Source organism: Macaca mulatta, chromosome 1, assembly GCF_049350105.2.
Source record: "Macaca mulatta isolate MMU2019108-1 chromosome 1, T2T-MMU8v2.0, whole genome shotgun sequence".
Lineage (NCBI taxonomy): Eukaryota > Metazoa > Chordata > Mammalia > Primates > Cercopithecidae > Macaca > Macaca mulatta.
Window position 1 is genome coordinate 220,187,402 of NC_133406.1, and position 21,575 is coordinate 220,208,976.

At 41.3% G+C, this 21,575-nt stretch overlaps 1 protein-coding gene and 1 long non-coding RNA gene across 27 annotated transcripts in view; one reads left to right on the top strand and one right to left on the bottom strand.

Annotated features, from left to right (window-relative positions):
* HP1BP3 (heterochromatin protein 1 binding protein 3) overlaps positions 1–21,575 on the top strand; it is a 46,856-nt gene that overhangs the window by 20,528 nt on the left and 4,753 nt on the right. For 21 of the 26 annotated variants that reach the window (XR_013408242.1, XR_013408197.1, XR_013408468.1 and 18 more), the window contains 4 exon segments: positions 1,746–1,900; positions 11,300–11,390; positions 18,538–18,697; positions 20,798–20,909. Coding sequence is in view for 19 of the 26 variants with exons in the window: in XM_028843160.2 (XP_028698993.1) it covers positions 1,746–1,900; positions 11,300–11,390; positions 18,538–18,697; positions 20,798–20,909 (518 nt within the window). In the remaining 7 variants the exon portion in view is untranslated. 26 annotated transcript variants of the gene reach the window in all.
* LOC144335703 (uncharacterized) lies at positions 4,975–7,909 on the bottom strand. The gene is made up of 3 exons (XR_013406771.1): positions 7,772–7,909; positions 6,942–7,143; positions 4,975–6,032 (listed from the first exon to the last, which is right to left on the bottom strand). It is a non-coding gene; the product is annotated as an uncharacterized LOC144335703 (long non-coding RNA).

A 21,575-nucleotide genomic window follows, 5' to 3' on the forward strand; every position in this document is an offset into this window, starting at 1 on the left:
TTTTGTTTTGAGATGGAGTCTTGCTCTGTTGCCCATGCTAGAGTGCAGTGGCGTGATCTCAGCTAGCTGCAGCCTCCACCTCCTGGGTTCAAGCAATTCTCCTGCCTCAGCCTCCTGAGTAGCTGGGATTATAGGCACTCACCACAATGCCCGGCTAATTGTTTTGTATTTTTTAGTAGAGATGGAGTTTCACCATGTTGGCCAGGCTGGTCTTGAACTCCTGACCTCAAGTGATCTGCCCACCTCGGCCTCCCAAAGTGCTGAGATTACAGGGTGAGCCACCGCGCCCGGCTGAATTATACTGCTTTTTGTGAAGTATCTTTTAAACTAGAGAAGATACAGGAGTTTTTTTGTTTTTGTTTTTTTTAAGATAGAGTCTTGCTCTATTGCCTGGGCTGGAGTGCAGTGGCACGATCTTGGCTTATTGCAACCTCCGCCTCCAGGATTTAAGCGATTCTCCTGCCTCAGCCTCCCCAGTAGCTGGGACTACTACAGGCATGTGCCACCATGCCCAGCTAATGTTTGTATTTGTAGTAGAGACAGAGTTTCACTACGTTGGCCAGGCTGGCCTCCAACTCCTGACCTCAGGTGATCTGCCTGCCTCGGCCTCCCGGCATGCTGGGATTATAGACGTGAGCCACTGTGCCCGGCCTAAAAGTACATTTTTACTGAATACTAGACCCCAAAACTACCCAGATCCAATTTTTCTTCCGGTTTTTGTAAATACTAATATTCTTCTCCCCAACACGTATCATTTGTGTAAGGTATTTCTGCAGTAATAAAGTGAAATGTCTTGTACTCATTTATATCAGAAATTGAAATAATGTTTTTTTAAACTTTTTTTTTTTTTATGACTGAAGCTTTTTATCCTTTTTTCATAGAGTTTTCAAACACTTTCAAAATGAACTTTATGCATTACTTTCTGGTGCTGCACTTCATAAATTAGGACCTTTAAAGTCTACACTCCTTTTTACTTTTATGTGTTTTTTTTTGTTTTTTGAGATGGAGTTTTGCTCTTGTTGCTCAGGCTGGAGTGCGATGGCGCAATCTCAGCTCTCTGCAACCTCCGCCTCCCGGGTTCAAGTGATTTTCCTGCCTCAGCCTCCCGAGTAAATGAGATTGCAGGTGCATGCCACCAGTCCTGGCTAATTGTGTATTTTTATTAGAGACAGGGTTTTACCACGTTGGTCAGGCTGGTCTCGAACTTGTGACCTCAGGTGATCAGCCCACCTCAGCACCCCAAAGTGCTGGGATTACAGGCATGAGCCACCACGCCCGGCTGTTTTCTTGTTTTGTTGTTGTTTTTTTTTTTTGAGACGGAGTCTCACTTGTCACCCAGGCTGGAATGTGGTGGCTCTGTCTTGCATCACTGCAATCTCCACCTCCTGAGTTCAAGCAATTGTTGTACCTCAGCCTCCCGAGTAGCTGGGATTACAGGCTACCACGCCTGGCTAATTTTTATATTTTTAGTAGAGGGGGGGTTACACCATGTTGGCCAGGCTGGTCTTGAACTCCTGACCTCAAGTGATCTGCCCACCTTGGCCTCCCAAAGTGCTGGGATTACAGGTATGAGCCACCACACCCAGCTTTTATATGTATTTTTAATGCTCTCAGTTGAAAATTTTATATCAAAGAAGTTGCCACAAAATTGACAAATTTGATCATCAACTGAGGAAAGCCTTTGAGTTGTATGTAGAAGCATTTACATTCTATAATGATCATAATTTTTGATAATTACTTTTCAGAATAGAAGTTCTGCAGTGGATCCAGAACCACAAGTAAAATTGGAGGATGTCCTCCCACTGGCCTTTACTCGCCTTTGTGAACCTAAAGAAGCTTCCTACAGTCTCATCAGGAAATACGTGTCTCAGTATTATCCTAAGCTTAGAGTGGACATCAGGTATGAGCCATTGGCCTGGCCTTTAAAACATGATGTGTTACTTCCTTTAGCTGCCTTTTCATGGGAAAGGAGATAGATTAAATACTGAGGAAGGATTACTTTTAGCTAAGAATAAACCTTTTTTGTTGGTCTTATTTTTTTTGCCCCATTATGTGTTTCTCTTCATATCTCCATGTGTAGTTTTTTTGTTTGTTTGTTTGTTTGGAGACAGGTTTGCTCTTGTCATCCAGGCTGGAGTGCAGTGGCACCGTCTCGGCTCACTGCAGCCTCTGCCTCCCAGATTCAAGGGATTCTCCTGCCTCCGCCTTCTGGGTTCAAGCGATTCTCCTGCCTCTGCCTCCCACGTAGCTGGGACTACAGGCGCCCACCACCATACCCAGCTAATTTTTGTATTTTTAGTAGAGTCAAGGTTTCATCATGTCGGCGAGGCTGGTCTCGAACTTTTGAACTCAAGTGATCCACCCGCCTCGGCCTCCCAGAGTGCTAGGATTACAGGTGTGAGCCACTGTGGCCGGCCTTTTATTTTATTTTATTTTTGAGATGAAGTCTCACTCTTGTCCAGGCTAGAGCGCAGTAGCACAACCTCAGCTCACTGCAACCTCTACCTCCCGGGTTCAAGCGATTCTCCTGCCACAGCCTCCCGAGTAGCTGGGATTACAGGCACCGATTACTATTCTTGGCCTACTTTTGTTTTTTTTGTGTGTGTGCATGTGTTTTGTTTTGTTTTTTTCCAAACCCAAATTGTATGTTTCTTTGTAAGAGCCTGGTAGAGTAACTCTTTTAATATTGTTAGCTGTTAAGATATTTAATATTGAACTCTGTGTCTTCTCAGGTTTAAAAGAAAAAAAAAAAAAAACTAGGCCGGGTGTGGTGGTAGACACCTGCAATCCCAGCTACTCAGGAGACTGAGGCAGGAGAATTGCTTGAACCCAGGAGGTGGAGTTTGCAATGAGCCGAGATTGCACCATTGTACTCCAGCCTGGGCCCAAGAGTGAAACTCCGTCTCAAAAAAAAAAAAAAAAAAAAAAAAACACATAAAAGTAAAAAGGAGTGTAGATTTTAAAGGTCCTAATTTATTCTTAGCCTTTAATAACTAAAGAATGAAGTACAGCACCAGAAAGAAATGCATAAAGTTCATTTTGAAAGTGTTTGAAAAGTCTATGAAAAAAGGATAAAAAGCTTCAGAGTTGTAAGAAAAAAAAAAGTGTAGAAAATACTATTTCAATTTCTGATATAAATGAGTACAAGACATTTCATTTTATTGTAGAAATACTTTACACAAATGAAATCGTATGTGTTGGGGAGAAGAATGTTAGTATTTACAAAAACAGGAAGAAAAATTGCATCTGAGTATAGTTTTTGAGTCTGGTATTGGGTTAAAATGTACTTTTAGGCTGGGCACGGTGGCTCACGCTTATAATCCTAGCACTCCAGCCTGGGTGACAGAGTGAGACTCTGTCTCAGAAAACATTATAGATGTATGATATATACATACATACATGTATATCATATATATATTTCATGAGAATTCAGGCTTCAGTAACACCTTTACACAGCAATAGCAGAATGTTTTCATCATTTAAACGTGGCTTAAAGTTCTGAGATAATTTTGTTAGTAATTCATATGTAAAATTTGCCACTTAACGTCTTGACAGATCATTTAGATTGTCCCATTTGCTCAGTTGTAGATTCATGCAGATATATCAATTTGTTTAAATTTGTAATTCGCAGACTCTGAGAGTGTTTGTGTGAGATGACTTCTAGAAAATTATGTTTAATCCAGATTTCTGTCTACAGAAGACTACTATATTGAGTGCACAATGTCCTGATACAGTTTAGTACCAGTATTTACTTGCATTACTAAAGCATACATTTAGAATTGCTGAGGTTTCAGTCCAGAAGCCACATTTTCAGAAAATCAGTAGTGGTCATCAGAGTGCCAAATTAAAGAGCTAGTGAAATAGTGCAAAAGAAAAGGGAATCGCCGGGCGCGGTGGCTCAAGCCTGTAATCCCAGCACTTTGGGAGGCCGAGACGGGCGGATCACGAGATCAGGAGATTGAGATCATCCTGGCTAACCCCGTGAAACCCCGTCTCTACTAAAAAATACAAAAAATTAGCCGGGCGAGGTGGCGGGCACCTGTAGTCCCAGCTGCTGGGGAGGCTGAGGCAGGAGAATGGCGTAAACCCGGGAGGCGGAGCTTGCAGTGAGCTGAGATCCGGCCACTGCACTCCAGCCTGGGCGACAGAGCGAGACTCTGTCTCAAAAAAAAAAAAAAAAAAAAAAAAAAAGGGAATCATTGAAGCAGAAAGTTCTAAATTAATGAATTAATGTGCTGATGTTTTCATGCTTCTTACATGCTGAGTGTAGTGGTAGTAGGCAGACACAATTATGGATCAAAAATGCATTGTATGATGCATTTAAAGATGGAAACATTTCACTGTTCTTTAATAAAGAATAAAGTTTATTTGGCTCATAGTAACTGCAGGCTGTACAAGAAGCATAGTGCAGCCATCTGCTTCTAGTGAGGGCTTCAGGAAACTTATAATCATGGTGGAAGGAGGAGCTATCATATCACATGGCAAGAAAGGGAGCAAGAGAGGAGGGAAAGGTGCCACACTCTTAACCAGATCTCACACTCTTAAAACAACCAGTTGTTTTAAACAACCCGCTCATTACGACCAGGAAGACACGAAGCCATTCATGAGGGATCCATCCCTGTAACTCAAACACCTCCCACTAGGCCCCACCTGCAACACTGGGTCTCACATTTCACTTTTATCTCCCTTGTGTGACCCCAAATTATCTGAGAGAGGTCTCAGTCAATTTAGAAAGTTTATTTTGCCAAGGTTAAGGTTGTGCCCGTGACACAGCATCAGGAGGTCCTGAAAACTTGTGCCCAAGGTGGTCTGGGCACAGCTTGGTTTTACACTTAGGGAGATGTGAGACAGTAATAATGTAAGGTGTACATTGGTTTATTCTGGAAAGGTGGGACAACTCAAATCAGGGAGGGGGCTTCCAGGTTATAGGTAAATAAAAGACAGTTTCATTCTTTTTGAGTTTCTGATTACCTTTTCAAAGGAGACAGATATGCATTTATCTAGGTGAGTAGATGAATGACTTGGAGTTCTGTCCTTTGTCTGCAAGGATTTTCCTTTGTGGACAAATTGTGAGGGAAGTACGTAGCTTTTTTATCTTAGTGGCTATCTTTTTTTTTTTAGGAATAGAATGGGAGGCAAATTTGCCCTAAGCAGTTCCCAGCTTGACTTTTCCCTTTGGTTCCTGATTTGGGGATCCCAAGCCTTATTTTCCTTTCACACCCTTTACTCTCTGCCTTTTGGTGAGTGGAGACCATATCCTCCCCATTTTTTTTTCTTGTGGTTCTACTCTACTTACGTAAGGTGGTGTGTTGCTACCAGTGTGCCTTTGCTCCACTTCTTTTGAAACATATTGTCATGACCTTATGCTGAAACAAAATTTACCTGATAATAGATGGGTTGTCAACCCAAAGGTGCTAATGAGCCTGAAGACCTTTTCTCATGGCCTTTTTAATGGTAATTTTTTCCATTGAAACTTTTTTCTTTTACGTGAAGCCATATTGATTTTCTCTAATTCTTGATTATAATGGAGTCCTGTCATATACACATTTAACTTGAAAATTCAGCCATTCTTGCTTGGCCAAACAAAAGAGGAAGAAAAATACAGTTTCACCAAAATGTAAGTTGTCTGTACTTGGTATCTCCAATGTCTTCCCTTCCACTTTCCCCACTTTAGTCAGACTTTACCCCACCACGTTACCTGAATATTTTCTCAGTCTCACTTTGCAGATTTCAGTGGTCAATTCATAGTCCTTACCAACTGCCCTCTCAATGGCATTTGACACAGTTGATGACTCCTACCTGCTTGAAACATTTTCTTTACTTGCCTTCCAGGACACCACACCTTTGTACCCCTCCTTTCTCAATCTTCTAAGGATTTCTGCTTTACCTCTTAATATAAAGGTGCCCTCAGGGTTATACCTTAAGCCTCTCATCTTTTATGTCCACATTTGCTTGGTGATTCCTTTCACTTGCAAAGCTTTAAATACCAGCTATAAACTATTAATTCACAAATTTATGAATCTAGCCCGTACCTCCCTTGTAACTTCAGATTCATGTATATGGATGCCTGTTCAACATCACCACTTGGATGTCTGATTTAAATGTTGAAAACTGAACTCTTGATCCCCACTCTGCCCCCGCTCCCCCCCAAAATCCCTGCATTTCCCACGTTATCTTCATTTTAGTTCATGACAATATTATCTTTCCACTTGCTGAAACCAAAAACCCTGGCTTTGTGCTGGACTCTTCTCTTTGTTACACACCTTTCTCTAATCTATAAGCAATTATTTTGCTCTGTCTTTAAAATATATCAGTAAACAGGCTGGGTGCTGTGGCTCATGCCTGTAAATCCCAGCACTTTGGGAGGCAGGTGGATCACATGAGGTCAGGAGTTCGAGACCAACCAGGCCAACATGGTGAAACCCTCTCTCTACTAAAAATACAAAAAAATTAGCCAGGCATGGTGGCATGCGCCTGTAGTTCCAGCTACTCAGGAGGCCAAGGCAAGAGAATCACTTAAACCTGGGAGGCAGAGTCTGCAGTGAGCCAAGATCACGCCACTGCATTCCAGCCTGGGCGACAGTGAGGCTCCATCTCAAAATAAAATATAAAATAAAATAAAAAAATAAAATAGTAAACATACTACTTACTCATCACCTGCACCACTACCATTCTCTTCCAGGCCACCATCATCTCTCACCTGTATTAGAGCAATAACTTCCTAACTGCTTTTTTCATGCTCCCTTTCAGTATGTTCTTACCATCATAGTGAGAGTGAGACTTTTTGAAAAATGTAAGTTCTGTCACTTTTTAAAATTTATTTATTTATTTATTTATTTGAGAAGGAATCTTGTTCTGTTTCCCTGGCTGGAATGCAGTGGTGTGATCTCGGCTCACTGCAACCTCCACCCACTGGGTTCAAGTGACTCTCCTGTCTCAGCCTCCCGAGTAGCTGGGATTACAGGCTGTGCCACCATACCCGGGTAATTTCTGTATTTTTAGTAGATTGGGAGTTTCACCATGTTGGCCAGGCTGGTCTCAAATTCCTGGCCTCCAGTGATCTGCCCGCCTTGGCCTCCCAGAGGATTACAGACGTGAGCCACTGCGCCCAGCCTGTCACTTTTTTTTTGTTTTTTTTTCAAGCTGGGGTCTTGCTCTGTTGCCCAGACTGGAGTATAGTGGCAAGATTGCGACTCGTGGCAACCTCAAACTCCTAGGCTCAAACAATCCTCCCACTGCAGCCTCCCAAGTAGCTGGGACTGCAGGAATGTGTCACCACATGCAGCTAATAGTTTTTAAGTTTTTTATAGAAACAATCTCCCTACATTGCCCAGACTGGTCTTTAACTCCTGGCCTCAAGTGATCCTCCTGCTTTGGCCACCCAGGTGTTGGAATTACAGGTGTGAACCACTGTGCCCAGTGTCATGTTGCCTTTCTACTCAAACATTCATGTCTTCCCAACCCCCTCACAGGTAAAAAATCAGTCTTTAGGGTTGGGTGTGGTGGCCCACACCTGTAATCCCAGCACTTTGGGAGTCTGAGGTGGGTGGATCACGAGGTCAGGAGTTCGAGACCATCCTGGCCAACATGGTGAAACCTCATCTCTACTAAGCATACAAAAATTAGCCGGGCGTGGTGGCACATGCCTGTAATCCCAGCTACTCAGGAGGCTGAGGCAGGAGAATTGCTTGAACCCGGGAGGCAGAGGTTGCAGGGTTGCAGTGAGCCAAGATTGCGCCACTGCACTCCAGCCTGGGCGACAGAGCAAGACTCCGTCTCGGCGGGGAAACAAACACAAACAAACAAAAAAATCAATCTTTAAAAGTGCCTTTAAATACAAGGCACTACATTCCCTTGTATCTCTGACCTAAACTACTACTCTTCACTCCCTCACTGGTCTCACAGCCTTTCTGTTGCATTCCCTTTAACTGAATGGCTTTTTCCCCATAAGCCACTTTGCCAGTTCCTTTACTTCCTTAAGTTTTTAGTCTAATATCATCACCAAAGATCTGCCTTGACTATTTTTATTATTGTTGTTACTTTGGCATATAAACAAGAGAAATGTATTTCTCACAGTTGTGCAGACTCGAAGTCTGAGATCAGGGTGCCAGCATGGCTGAGTTCTGTGAGGGCCTCTTCTGGGTTGCAGATTGTCGTCTTCTCATTGTATCTTCATATGACAGAAGGAGCCCTTAATACTTTCTTAAATGTTTTATCTTGGAAATTTTCAAACATGTACAAAGAAACATAGAGAACATTAACCATCATACTTAATTCGTTCTTTTTGTTGTTGTTGTTGTTGTTGTTGAGATGGAGTTTTGCTCGTTTCCCAGGCTGGAGTGCAGTGAGTGGCATGATCTTGGCTCACCGCAACCTCCACCTCCCGAGTTCAAGCGATTCTCCTGCCTCATCAACCTTCCAAGTAGCTGGGATTATAGGCATGCGCCACCACACCCAGCTAATTTTGTATTTTTTGGTACAGATGGGGTTTCTCCATGTTGGTCAGCCTGGTGTCGAACTCCCGACCTCAGGTGATCTGCCTGCCTCAGCCTCCCAAAGTGCTGGGATTCCAGGCATGAGCCACCTCACCCGGCCACTTAAATCATTCTTAACAAAATTAATAATTTATTATTATCTAGTACCCAGTCCGTGTTCAGGTGTCCCTAGTTGTCTCCAGAATGATATTTTACAGTTATTTTTACGAACATGGCCCACACGTTGTATTTGGTTGATAATGACCAACCAAAACCTCTCTGCCGGTCAGGTGCTGCGGTTCACATATGTAATCCCTGCACTTTGGGAGGCCGAAGCAGGAGGATCGCTTGAACCTACAAGTTCAAGACTAGGCTGGGCAACATAGTGGAACCCCCTCTGTACAAAAAAATTACAAAAATTAGCTGGTGTAGTGTCATGTGCCTATAGTACCAACTACTCGGGAGGCTGAGGCGGCAGAAGGGTTACTTGAGCCTGGGAGATCGAGGCTGCAGTGAGCCGTGATCATACCACTGCACTCCAGCCTGAGTGACACAGTGAGATCCTCTCTCAAAAAAAAAAAAAAGAAAAAGGGGCCGAGTGTGGTGGCTCACGCCTGTAATCCCAGCTCTTTGGGAGGCCGAGGCGGGCGGATCATGAGGTCAGGAGATCGAGACAATCCTGGCTAACATGGTGAAACCCCGTCTATTAAAAATACAAAAAATTAGCTGGGCGTGGTGGCAGGCACCGGTAGTCCCAGCTACTTGGGAGGCTGAGGCAGGAGAATCACTTCAACCTGGGGGGCGGAGGTTGCAGTGAGCCAAGATCGCACTGCTGCACTCCAGCCTGGGCGATGAGCAAGACTCCATCTCAAAAAAAAGAAAAACAAAAATGTTTAACTCATAGGGTTTGAGTTTCTTAGTCTGTGCTAAGCACTTAGAATAGTCCTTGGCACCTAGTAAATGTTCAACTAATATTATTCTTATTAGTCTCAGTACCAACTTCTCATAGTATGACCATCACACCATGCTAAACAGGATTCTAATATTTAAAGACATCATGTTTTTTGTTTTGTTTTGTTTTTTATTTTATTTTTTTTGAGACAGAGTCTTGCTCCGCTGTCCAGGCTGGATTGCAATGGCGCAGTCTCAACTCACCGCAACCTCCGCCTCCTGGGTTCAAATGATTCTCCTGCTTCAGCCTCCTGAGTAGCTGGGACTACAGTTGCCTGACACCACACCCGGCTAATTTTTTTGTATTTTTGGTGGAGCAACGGTTTCGCTGTGTTGGCCAGGCTGGTCTCAAACTCCTGACGTCGTGATCCACCAGCCTTGGCCTCCCAGAGTGTTGGGATTACAAGCATGAGCCACCATGCCCGGCCAAGACATTGGTTTTTTATATAACATGCAAGTTGCCTTCTTAATTTGGTAATAGTGATTTTTTTGCAACCTAGAAGAAGAACTGGACATATTGGGTACATAGAGACACTGAGTTGGCCTTGAAGAAGGTGTCTTTCGAAATTTTCTAGGTCTGTCATATGGCGTTAGAAGTCAAATGTTAAAATCTAATCTTCAGCCAGGCGTGGTGCCTCATGCCTGTAATCCCAGCATTTTGGGAGGCCTTAGTGAGAGGATTGCTCGAGGCCAGGAGTTGAAGACCAGCCTGGGAAACATAGTGAGACTCCACCTCTACCAAAACAGCAACAACAACAACAACAAAACAATTTAGCCAAGCATAGTGGCACACACTTATACACCCAGCTAGTCCCAGCTACTTGGGAGCCCAAGGCAGGTGGATTGTGTGAGCCTAGGAGATTGAGGCTGCAGCTCGCCATGGTTTGCCACTGCACTGCATCTTGGGCAACAGAGCGAGACCCTGTATCCAAAAAAAAAAAAAATCCTCATGTAAGATGTAACTCAAAAACTCTGTTTTTGGCTTTTCTCTATTTACATCAAAAAGTGAGCACAGCCCAAGATGCAGTATTATACCCTATACTTTTCTCTAAACATACTAATGTATTTGGAGACCTCTTAGATTCTTAATTTTCAACTCTTAGTTATTTCAAGAGTTCTCTTGATTTTCTTAATTTCATGTATGCATTTCTGACAGGCCAGTGTTCACAGTTGGCCTCAGAGAATTCCAGAGTTGAATGAGACTTTTAAGATATCCATCCCTTGCTTGATTACTCAGTTTGATCATGGTTGTGGTCCAATGGCAACCAGTGGTGGGTGGGTTTTTGGAGTGTCTTGGCAATTTAGAAATTGGTTCTATATGGTATGAGATTCTGTATGTATAAATAATGACTTAGCTTCTTTACTTGAAAGAAAAGAGTACCTCTTATTAAGGATGTCAGCAATTTGTTACTACTTTTTTTCATTTTAACAAAGCTAATACATATACTAGTAATCAGAGGCTGGGCATGGTGGCTCCCGCCTGTAATCCCAGCACTTTCGGAGACCAAATTGGGCAGATCACCTGAGGTCAAGAGTTCGAGACCAGCCTGACCAACATGGATAAACCCCGTCTCTACTAAAAATACAAAATTAGCTGGGCGTGGTGGTGCATGCCTGTTATCCCCCAGCTACTCGAGAGGCTGAGGCAGGAGAATTGCTGAACCCGGGAAGTGGAGGTTGCAGTGAGCCAAGATTGTGCCATTGCACTCCAGCCTGGGCAACAAGAGTAAAGCTCCATCTCAAAAAAAATAATGATGATAATAATAGTAATCAGAACTCTAGATCTGGGAATAACCCTGTATCTATTTCTTTACTTTTTTTTTTTTATTAATGTATTTATCACTGTTTTTTTGTTTGTTTGTTTTTCTTTGCAGGCCTCAGCTGTTGAAGAACGCTCTGCAGAGAGCAGTAGAGAGAGGCCAGTTAGAACAGATAACTGGCAAAGGTGCTTCAGGGACATTCCAGGTTAGAAATCAGAGGCCTGGTTGTGGAGAAGTGCTTTTTAAAGTTTTTGGTTTCAGGACCTCCTTCCTTATACTGTAAAAATTTATTGAGGAACCTCAAATAATTTTTGTTTATGTGGGTTGTATCTGTCAACATTTACTATGTTAGAAACTAACACTGAGGTCTGGGTGTGGTGGCTCACACCTGTAATCCCAGTACTTTGGGAGGCTGAGGTGGGTGGATCACCTGCGGTTGGGAGTTCGAGACCAGCCTGGTGAAACCCCGTTGTCTCTACTAAAAATATAAAAATGAGCTGGGCGTGGTGGCACGTGCCTGTAGTCCCAGCTACTTGGGAGGCTGAGACAGGAGAATCACTTGAATGCGGGAGGTGGAGGTTGCATTGAGCTGAGATCGCACCACTGTGCTCTAGCCTAGGTGACAGAGTGAGATTCCATCTCAAAAAAAAAAAAAAAAGAAAACTGAGGAAAAATTTAAATATTTATTGATTTGCTTTAAAATAATAGTAGAAAACCCATTACATGTTTACATAAATTACATATTTTTTAGTGAAAAATAACTGTCCTCCCCCTTCACCTCCCAGCCCTTTTTTTGAGACAGCGTTTCGCTCTGTTTCCCAGGCTGGAGTGCAGTGGCACAATCGCAGCTCACTGTAGCCTCTATCTCCCAGGTTCAAGCGATCCTCCAGCGCCAGCCTCCCAAAGTGCTGGGATTGTATCTGTCTCCCCCAATTTTTTTTTTAATGAGAAGTCGTCAGGCACTGTTTACATTTTTGCAAATGTCTTTAACGTCTAGCATAACAGTAGACAGCTAGTATCTGTTCCAGTTTATTTCGGGTTACTTATTTGAAGAAAATCTAACCTCACACAGAAATACAGTTAGAAAATGATGGAATATTTTAAGATAACTTTCAGATAGTTGTAGAAATTATTATTTCATACTACACCAAAACTCAATAAATTGTTATTTTTTAGCAGCTTTATTGAGGTCGATTTACATACCATATACAATTTAATTTATATAATTACAGTTTATAACCCAGTGATTTTTAGTAACTTTATAGAGTTGTACAACTGTTACAGTCCAATTTTCGGACATTTCTGTCACCCAGAAAAGATCCCTTGTAACCATTTGCAGTCACTCCCTATTCCAAAAGCAACCTCAGGCAACCTCTAGTCTGTTCTCTGTCTGCACATGTGCATTTTCTTCATGTTTCATGTGGATAGAATCATGTACTATGTGATCTTCTGTGTCTGGCTTCTTTTACCTTGATGTTTTTGAGTTTTATCCACATTGCAGCATGTACCAGTACTTTCATTCTTTTTTATTGTCCAATAGTATTTCATTCTATGGATGTCACATTTTGTTTATCTATTCATGAGATGATGGTGGACATTTGGATTATTTCTACTTTTCAGCTAATTATGAATAATACTGCCTATGAACATTTATGTTCAAGTCTTTGTGTGGATATGTTTTCAGGACTTGCTGGGCCATATGGTAAATTTATGTTCTAAGAAACTGGCAGTGTTTATAAGGACTCAAGTCATTTTGTTTTGTTTTGTTTTGTTTTGTTTTGTTTTGAGATAGGGTCTCACTCTGTCACCTAGGCTAGAGTGCAGTGGTGTGATCTCAGCTCACTGCAACCTCCACCTCCCTGGCTCAATTGATCCTCCCATCTTAGCCTCCCTAGTATATGGGATTATGGGACACCACCATGCCTGATTAATTTTTCTGTGTTTTATAGAAATGGGGTTTCGCCGTGTTGCCGAGGCTGCTCTTGAACTTCTGGGTTCAGTGAAGTAGTCTGCCTGCCTCAGCTTCCCGAGGTGTTGGAATTACAGGTGTGACCCACCTGACCAGGGCTCAATTTTCTCCATATCCTCTTCAACATTTGTTACTCTTTTTTATTATAGCCATACTAGTGGATATAGGGTATCTCATTGTAGTTTTGATTGGCATTTCCCTAATAGTTACTGATGTTGAGCATCTCTTGTGCTTAAGGCCATTTGTTTATTTTCTGTAGTGAAATGTGTATTCAGATCTTTTGCCCATTTTTAAAATGGAGTTATTCGCTATAAGAATTCATTACTCTAGATATAAAGTCCCATCAAGTTTTTTCTCCTGTGACTTTCTCAGTAGTATCTTTTGAAGTGTTTAATATTTGATGAAGTCCTATTTATCATTTTTAAAAATTGCTTTTGCAGTTTTATGGTTATCTAAGAAACATTGCCTAACTAAATTTACTCCTATGTTTTGGAGTTTTATAGTTTTGACTTTTAAATTTAGGTCTGTGATCTATATTGTTTTGTTTATAGTGTGAGGTAAGGATATAATTTATCTTTTTGCATGTGGGTATCTGATCATCCTAGCACCTTTTATTGAAAAGACTGTCCCTTCCCTATTGAATTGCCTTGGCATCTTATGAAAATCAATTGACCATAAATACAAGGGTTTATTTCTGGATTCTGAGTTCTCTTTTGTTGTTCTATATGTGTATCCTTCATGCCAGTACTCCACTGTCTTATTGGCTGTAGCTTTATAGTGAATTTTGAAATTTGGAATTATAAGCCCTCTAACTTTTTCAGGAATGTTTTGACTATGCTGGGTCCTGTACAGTTCCATACAAATTGTCCATTTCTGCCAAAAAACAAACAGCTGGAGTTTTAGTAGGAATTGCATTGAACCTATAGATCAATTTGGGGAGACTCACTATCTTTACAATGTTGAATTTTCCAATCCATGACACAGAAGGTCTCTTTATTTAATTTCTCTCAGTAGTCTTTTGTAGTTTTCAGTGTACGAGTCTTGAATTTTTTTTGTTAAATTTATTGCCAAGTATTTTATTCTTTTTCCATGCCGTCATGAGTGGTGGAAGTGTTTTCTAATTTTCGTTTTCAGGTTGTTAGTGCTAACCTATAGAAGTACAATTGATTTGTCCATTGCTCTTGTGTCCTTCACCCTTGCTAAACTCATCAGTTGTAGTAGTTTCTTTGTGAATTCCATACAGTTTTCTATATACAGGATCCGTTATCTGCAAATAAAGAGCATTTTACTTCTTCCTTTCCAGTCTGGATGTCTTTTACTTCTTCTGATTGCCTGATTGCTCTAGATTAACCTCCATTACAGTGTTGAATAGAAGTAGTAACAGCAGACATCTTTGCCTTGTTCCACATCCTGGAGAGAAAACATTCAGTCTTTCACAAGTTAGCTATAGGTTTTTCATAGATGCCTATTGTCAGGTTGAGCAAGTTCCCTTCTATGCTACTAGTTTCCTGGGAGTTTTTTTTTTATCATGAATGGCTGTTGGATTTGTCAAGTGCTTTTTCAGTGTCTGTTGAGATGATTGTGTGGTTTGTGTCCTTTGTTCATATGGTCTGTTAACATTATTTGTTTTGTGGTAAATTCTTTAAAGTTTAGTTGCCATGTGGAACCTGAAACCATAATCAGTGAATTTCTTGGACTATGTTACCTTAAAATTTATTGAACTTTGAATAGATATTTTAATCCAACATAATTTTGTAGCACAATACATTGGTCATTTGAAAAACAGTAGCTCGCAGTTATGTAGATTTTCCAAATGTTGGCATTTCATTATATACGATAACAAAAATCACAGTCATTGGTATCGGCCACTGATCTTACAAGAACAGTATTTAAGTATTGGGAAAATAACAAACTCACAGTGATAGATACAAGTTTTTCAGAATTTAAATTTTCTCTTGAAAGTTTGAATTTTATCATTGGCAACAAATACTATTGTTTTTTGACATGGCCGGCTCTTAGTTCATTTTCAAGATACTGTCTACCTCATAACCAGTAGGTTAGCTGTCAGTTATTTTTTCAAGTAAAGTATTCCAGGCTGGGCGCGGTGGCTCACACCTGTAATCCCAGCACTTTGGGAGGCTGAGGCCGGCGAATCACGAGGTCAGGAGATCGAGACCATCATGGCTAACACGGTGAAACCCAGTCTCTAGTAAAAATACAAAAAATTAGCTGGGCATGGTGGCACACACCTGCAATCCCAGCTACTTGGGAGGCTGAGGCAGGAGAATCGCTTGAACCCGGGAGGCGGAGGTTGCAGTGAGCCGAGATCACACCACTGTACTGCCTCCAGCCTGGGTGACAGAATGAGACTCCGTCTCAAAAAAAAAAAGTGTTCGAAGAAAAGTGCAGCTAATCCAGCTCATAACTCTAACAATTACACAAGTGCTTTTCCTGGATACCATCATGTCTGCATATGTAGCAGATACGGATTATGTGTTCTTCCTGTTTCATCACATAAAATATTCTAAAGACACATATTCAGAAGTTGAGATAATTTTTAGAACTTTATCAAGGGCATTCTAAGTGAATTGGTGCTCTTTTTTAAAACCATAAGTACATAGCAGTAAAGAAGACAATAACCACATTTTTGTGCCTCTGCCTTTATCTGTGGTAAGCTGACAGCAGTTTTACTCACCATTGCTTCTGCACCATCAGTGCAAATGTCAAAATAGCGAAAAGGCCAGGTGTGGTGACTCACACCTGTAATCCTAGCACTTTGGGATGCCCAGGCGGGCGGTTTACTTGGTCAGGAGTTTGAGGCCAGCCTGGCCAACATGGTGAAACCCCGTCTCTACTAAGAATACAAAAATTAGCCAGGTGTGGTGGCGGGTGCCTGTAGTCCCAGCTACTCTGGAGAAAGATGCAGGAGAAGCTCTTGAATTCGAGAGGCGGAGGTTGCAGTGAGCCCAGACCACGCCATTGCACAACAGAGTGAAACTCTGTCTCAAAAAAAAAAAAAAGACAGTGAAAAAGCAAATCACATTTTAAGTTTTTGTTTGTTTTTTGAGATGGAGTCTTGCTGCAATGAGTACAGTGGCTTGATCTCGGCTCACTGCAACCTCCACCTCTGAGGTTCAAGCGATTCTCCTGCCCCAGCCTCCTAAGTAGGTGGGATTACAGGCATGTACCACCACACCCGGCTAATTTTTGTATTTTTGGTAGAGACAGGGTTTCACCATGTTGGCCAGGCTGGTCTTGAGCTCCTGACCTCAGGTGATCCACCCGTCTCAGCCTCCTAAAGTGCTGGGGTTACAGGCATGAGCCACCACGTCTGGCCTATCTTAGTTTTATTATACGAATAGTTTTGATTTTGCAGATCCTCTGAAAGGGTCTCAGGAACCCAGACGGTTGTAACCAGACCATTCTTTAAGAACCACTAACCAGTTTTGTAGAGCATTTCTGGTTTTCTCCTTTTCCCTTTTTGCGTATTATTGCTAACCTTTGTTCCCACACCTTTCATTTTCAAAGTATGCTGTGTAATTTTCTTTTGTATGATACTCTTTTTTTTTTTTTTTAAGTTTATTTATTTATTTATTTATTTTTAGAGACAGAGTCTTGCTCTGTCACTCAAACTGGAGTATAGTGATGTAATCATAGCTCACTGTAGCCTCAACTTCCTGGGCTTAAGCCATCCTCCCGCCTCAGCCTTTCATGTAGGTAGGACTACAGGCACGCCACCATTCATAGCTAGTTTTTTAATTTTTAGTAGACAGAAGGTCTTGCCATGTTGCCCAGTTTGGTCTTGAACTCTTGGCCTCAAGCAGTCCTCCCCCATTAGCCTCCCAAAGTACTGGGATTACTGTGCTCCCTGATACCCTCAATATTTATCAAAATTTTTCATTGCTATTTTCCTCATAGGATTAAAAGGGCTATTTATTATTTTTTATAACTACAGCTGACCCTTGAACAACATAGGGGTTAAAGGTGCAGATCCCCCATGCATTAAAAAAATTTCATACATAACTTTAGATTCCCAGCAAACTTGACTCTTAATAGCCTACTGTTGACCGGAAGCCTTACAGTTAATACACATTTTGTGTGTTGTATGTATGATATAATGTACTCTTACAATAAAGCTAGAGAAAAGAAAATATTATCGAGAAAATCATAAGAAAGAGGAAATATGGCCAGCCACGGTGGCTCACACCTGTAATCCCAGCACTTCGGGAGGCCGAGGCAGGCGGATCTCCTAAGGTCTGGAGTTCAGGACCAGCCTGGCCAACATGGTAAAACCATGTCTCTACTAAAAATAAAAAAATGAGCCAAGCCTGGTGGTGGATACCTGTAATCCCAGCTACTTGGGAAGTTGAGGCAGGAGAATTGCTTGAACCCAGGAGACAGAGGTTGCAGTGAGCCGAGACCACGCCATTGCCATCCAGCCTGGACGACAGAGCAAGACTCCATCTCAAAAAAAAAAAGAAAAGAAAAGAATATATTTACTCTTCATTAAGTGGAAGTGGATGATCGTAAATGTCTTTATCCTTGTCATCTTCGAGTTAAGTAGGCTGAGGAGGACAAGGAGGTATTGGTCTTGCTGTCTTGGGGTGGCAGGCAGAGGCAGAAGAAAATCCACATATAAGTGGACCAGCACAGATAAAACTGTGTTGTGTTCAAGGGTCAGATGTACTTCATTTTTCAGATTCAGAAAAGTGAAATATTCTCAAATAAAATAATGTTTATTTATTTATTTATTTATTTTTAGACAGAATCTTGCTCTGTCGCCGAGGCTGGAGTTCACTGGCATGATTTCAGCACACTGCAACCTCCGCCTCTTGGGTTCAAGTGATTCTCCTGCCCCAGCCTCCCAAGTAGCTGGGACCACAGGCACTTGCCACCAAACCTGGCTGCTATTATTTATTTATTTATTTATTTTTGTATTTTTAGTAGAAACAGGTTTTCGCCGTGTTGGCCAGGCTGGTCTCGAACTCCTGGCCTTAAGTGATCTGCCTGCCTGTTCCTCCCAAAGTGCTGGGACTATAGGTGTGAGCACCCAGCCAAAAGAATCTTAATTTTTAGGGACCTAACTGGTTAACCTGCTTATTGGGGTACAGTTGTCGGTATCTTTGGGTTAGGTTGGCTATCATTTTAGGGTGGATGGAGGGTAGATGGAAGAAGAAAATATCCATAGGAGGGTTGGAACTTCTCAGTTAGATTGAATACCTGTTGAATGGGAAGAGAAAGTCCCTAAGCTGACAATTTATTGTAAAACATATCTGTGCTAATAATGCAGGAACTCCGACCCACCTGGTGCAGAGGAGTCTTGTCTTGACCTGCTTTGGGAGAGTGTTGTCTTGATGCTTTTCTCTTCCTCCTTGGAAAACAGCTGAAGAAATCAGGGGAGAAACCCCTGCTTGGTGGAAGCCTGATGGAATATGCAATCTTGTCTGCTATTGCTGCCATGAATGAGCCGAAGACCTGCTCTACCACTGCTCTGAAGAAATACGTCCTAGAGAATCACCCAGGAACCAATTCTAACTATCAAAGTAAGACTCAGTTGTATATATTGAACTGGGATTAGGAGAATTTTCTTTTGAAAAAACTATAGAAGTCCAGGTGCTGTGACTCATGCCTGTAATCCCAGCACTTTGGGAGGCTGAGGTGGGCGGATCACGAGGTAGGGAGTTCGAGACCAGTCTGGCCAACATAGTGAAACTCCATCTCTACTTAAAATACAAAAAAATTAGCAGGGTGTGGTAGTTGTGCGCCTGTAGTCCCAGCTACTCGGGAGGCTGAGGCAGGAGAAACGCATGAACCCAGGAAGCAGAGGTTGCAGTGAGCTGAGATCACACCATTGCATTCCAGTCTGGGCGACAGTTGCAAGACTGTGTCTCAAAACAAAAAAAAAAAAAGAAGAAAAAAACATAGAGATCATGCTATTAATGTCAAAGTATTAACTACTGACTGTGAAAACCAAGAGGGAACAGCCTTACAAATTTAATATTTACAAAAAGAAAAACAAATAATCAAAACTGAATTCTTAATTTAAAGCATATCCTTGTAAGAAGTCGATTTTACTTTACTGTAAATTTTATTTTTTTAACTGATTTTATTTTTCTGATTTTTATTGTAATTCAGATAAATCTCTGGGTTCAAAACAACTCTAAATTATAGTATATTTTTTCCTACTTCTGGATGTTCACCAAAAACATCTAATTTTACTTTGAAACAAAGCCAGGATTTTAGAATACTTACTACTTACATTAGTTCTTACTAACCTAAGCCCCACAACAGAAAATACTTTATTTCAGTAAAGTATATTTACTCTAGGAGGTGGTGATTTGAGATGAGACACCCTGCCTTATCAGCATTATCATGTATGGATTGGTGAGACTGGGTGACTTCTCAATGAACTATTAGACACAATGTTGTAGGGTGAGGGATATGGAAATTAAGTAACAGAAGAAGGCAATCCAGAATATATTATTGTAAATTAAAAGGTAATTTTGAAGTCTTTTTTTTTATTTAGACGGAGTCTCACTCTGTTGCCCAGGCTGGGGAGCGTAGTGGTGCGATCTCTGCTCACTGCATATTTCGCCTCTCCTGGGTTCACGCCATTCTCCTGCCTCCACCTCCTGAGAAGCTGGGACTACAGGCATCTTTAACACACCCAGCTAATTTTTTTTTGTTTGTTTTTGTTTTGTTTCTGTTTTTTTTGGTAGAGTCAGGGTTTCACCGTGTTAGCCAGGATGATCTCGATCTCCTCACCTCATGATCTGCGCCACCTCGGCCTCCCAAAGTGCTAGGATTACAGGCATGAGCCACCACGCCCGGCCTATTTCATGATTTTCTGTTTGCCAAATGTTTTAAGAGAAGATGAATTTGGTTAACAAGCCTTTCAGTTTCATTGATATTTGCAGCTGTTTTTTGGATACTGGATCACCATAAAATATATTTTGGATGTGTCTCTGTAAGGAAGATGAGAATGAAGGACTTCAGGAACCATGATACTGTTTTGTTACTGTTTACTGACTTATGAATAATTCGTTCTGTTCCTCTTTATAAGATATTCTCCTAGATGATTATCAATACCTATAGGTAGATGTTTAAATGAATGGAAATAATTAAATATTTAATTTTAGGTCTGCTGTTTATGTGCTACCTTAGAGCAAGTCACTTAACTACTTTGAGCTCAAGTCACTTAACCACTCTGGAGTTTTTTCTTTTCTATGAAATAAGGTATTTGACTCAATGGTCTCTAATGTCTCTTTTCATTATAACTCTTGCCAGGTATGGTGGCTCATACCTGGAGTCCCAGCTGTTTGGGAGGCCAAGGTGGGAGTATTGCTTGAGCCCAGGAGTTTGAGACCAGCCTGGGCAACGTAGTGAGACTTTGTCTCTATATTTTGCAAAATTTTTAAATATATATATGTATGTATGTATATAATTTAACTCTTGCCAAACTTATAGGCATTAAATAAATGTTTAATGAATTAAATACCTTTGAACACATAGGATTCGCTTAGTGTTTGTCAATTACTATATGTGACAGGATATTAAATTGATGGGCATCTGTTTGTGGTTGAGGGGTTGAGGAAATTATCTGAATAACTAGATAACTTTCATTTCTGAATTTTTTTGTTTAGTGCATTTGCTGAAAAAAACCCTGCAGAAATGCGAAAAGAATGGGTGGATGGAACAGATCTCTGGGAAAGGGTTCAGTGGCACCTTCCAGCTCTGTTTTCCCTATTATCCCAGGTGAGCACTTAGCCTATAATAGATCACTGTAAATTTATAATCTGATTCTAAGTTACACATTTAGTTTAATTTATTTTACCCTCATTACTGTTTTAGTGAACTGGAAATACAGTCATCCTTTGTTATGTGTGGGGCATTGGTTACAGAACTGCCTGCATACCCAAATGCACATGTATTCAGCCCTGTGGAATCCATGTATCTGAAAAGTCTGTCCTCCTTGTATGCAGGCTTTGCATCCTGCGAATGTTATATTTCTGATCTGTGTCTGGTTGGAAAAAAAGTCCACGTATAAAGTGGACTCATGCGTTTCAAACCTGTGTTGTTCAAAGGTCAACTGTATTTGAAAATAAAGATGACTTAAGGCAGTATTATTTTGGAGTAAAAGGTTTTTGTTTAAAAATAGGGATTTTAGCCAGGCATCAGATTATTTGAGATCCTTGGATGGTCACTTTGATATTCATTCCTCCTTTATCAAGTAAATGATAATGACAGATTCTTAGAGGATTATGAATGAGTTTTTGTTTTTGTTTTTTGAGACAGGGTCTCACTCTGTCGCCCAGGCTGGAGTAGTGGTATAATCTCAGCTCACTGCAACCTCCGCCTCCTGAGCTCAAGTGATCCTCCCACCTCAGTCTCCCACGTAGCTGAGACTACAGATGTGTGCCA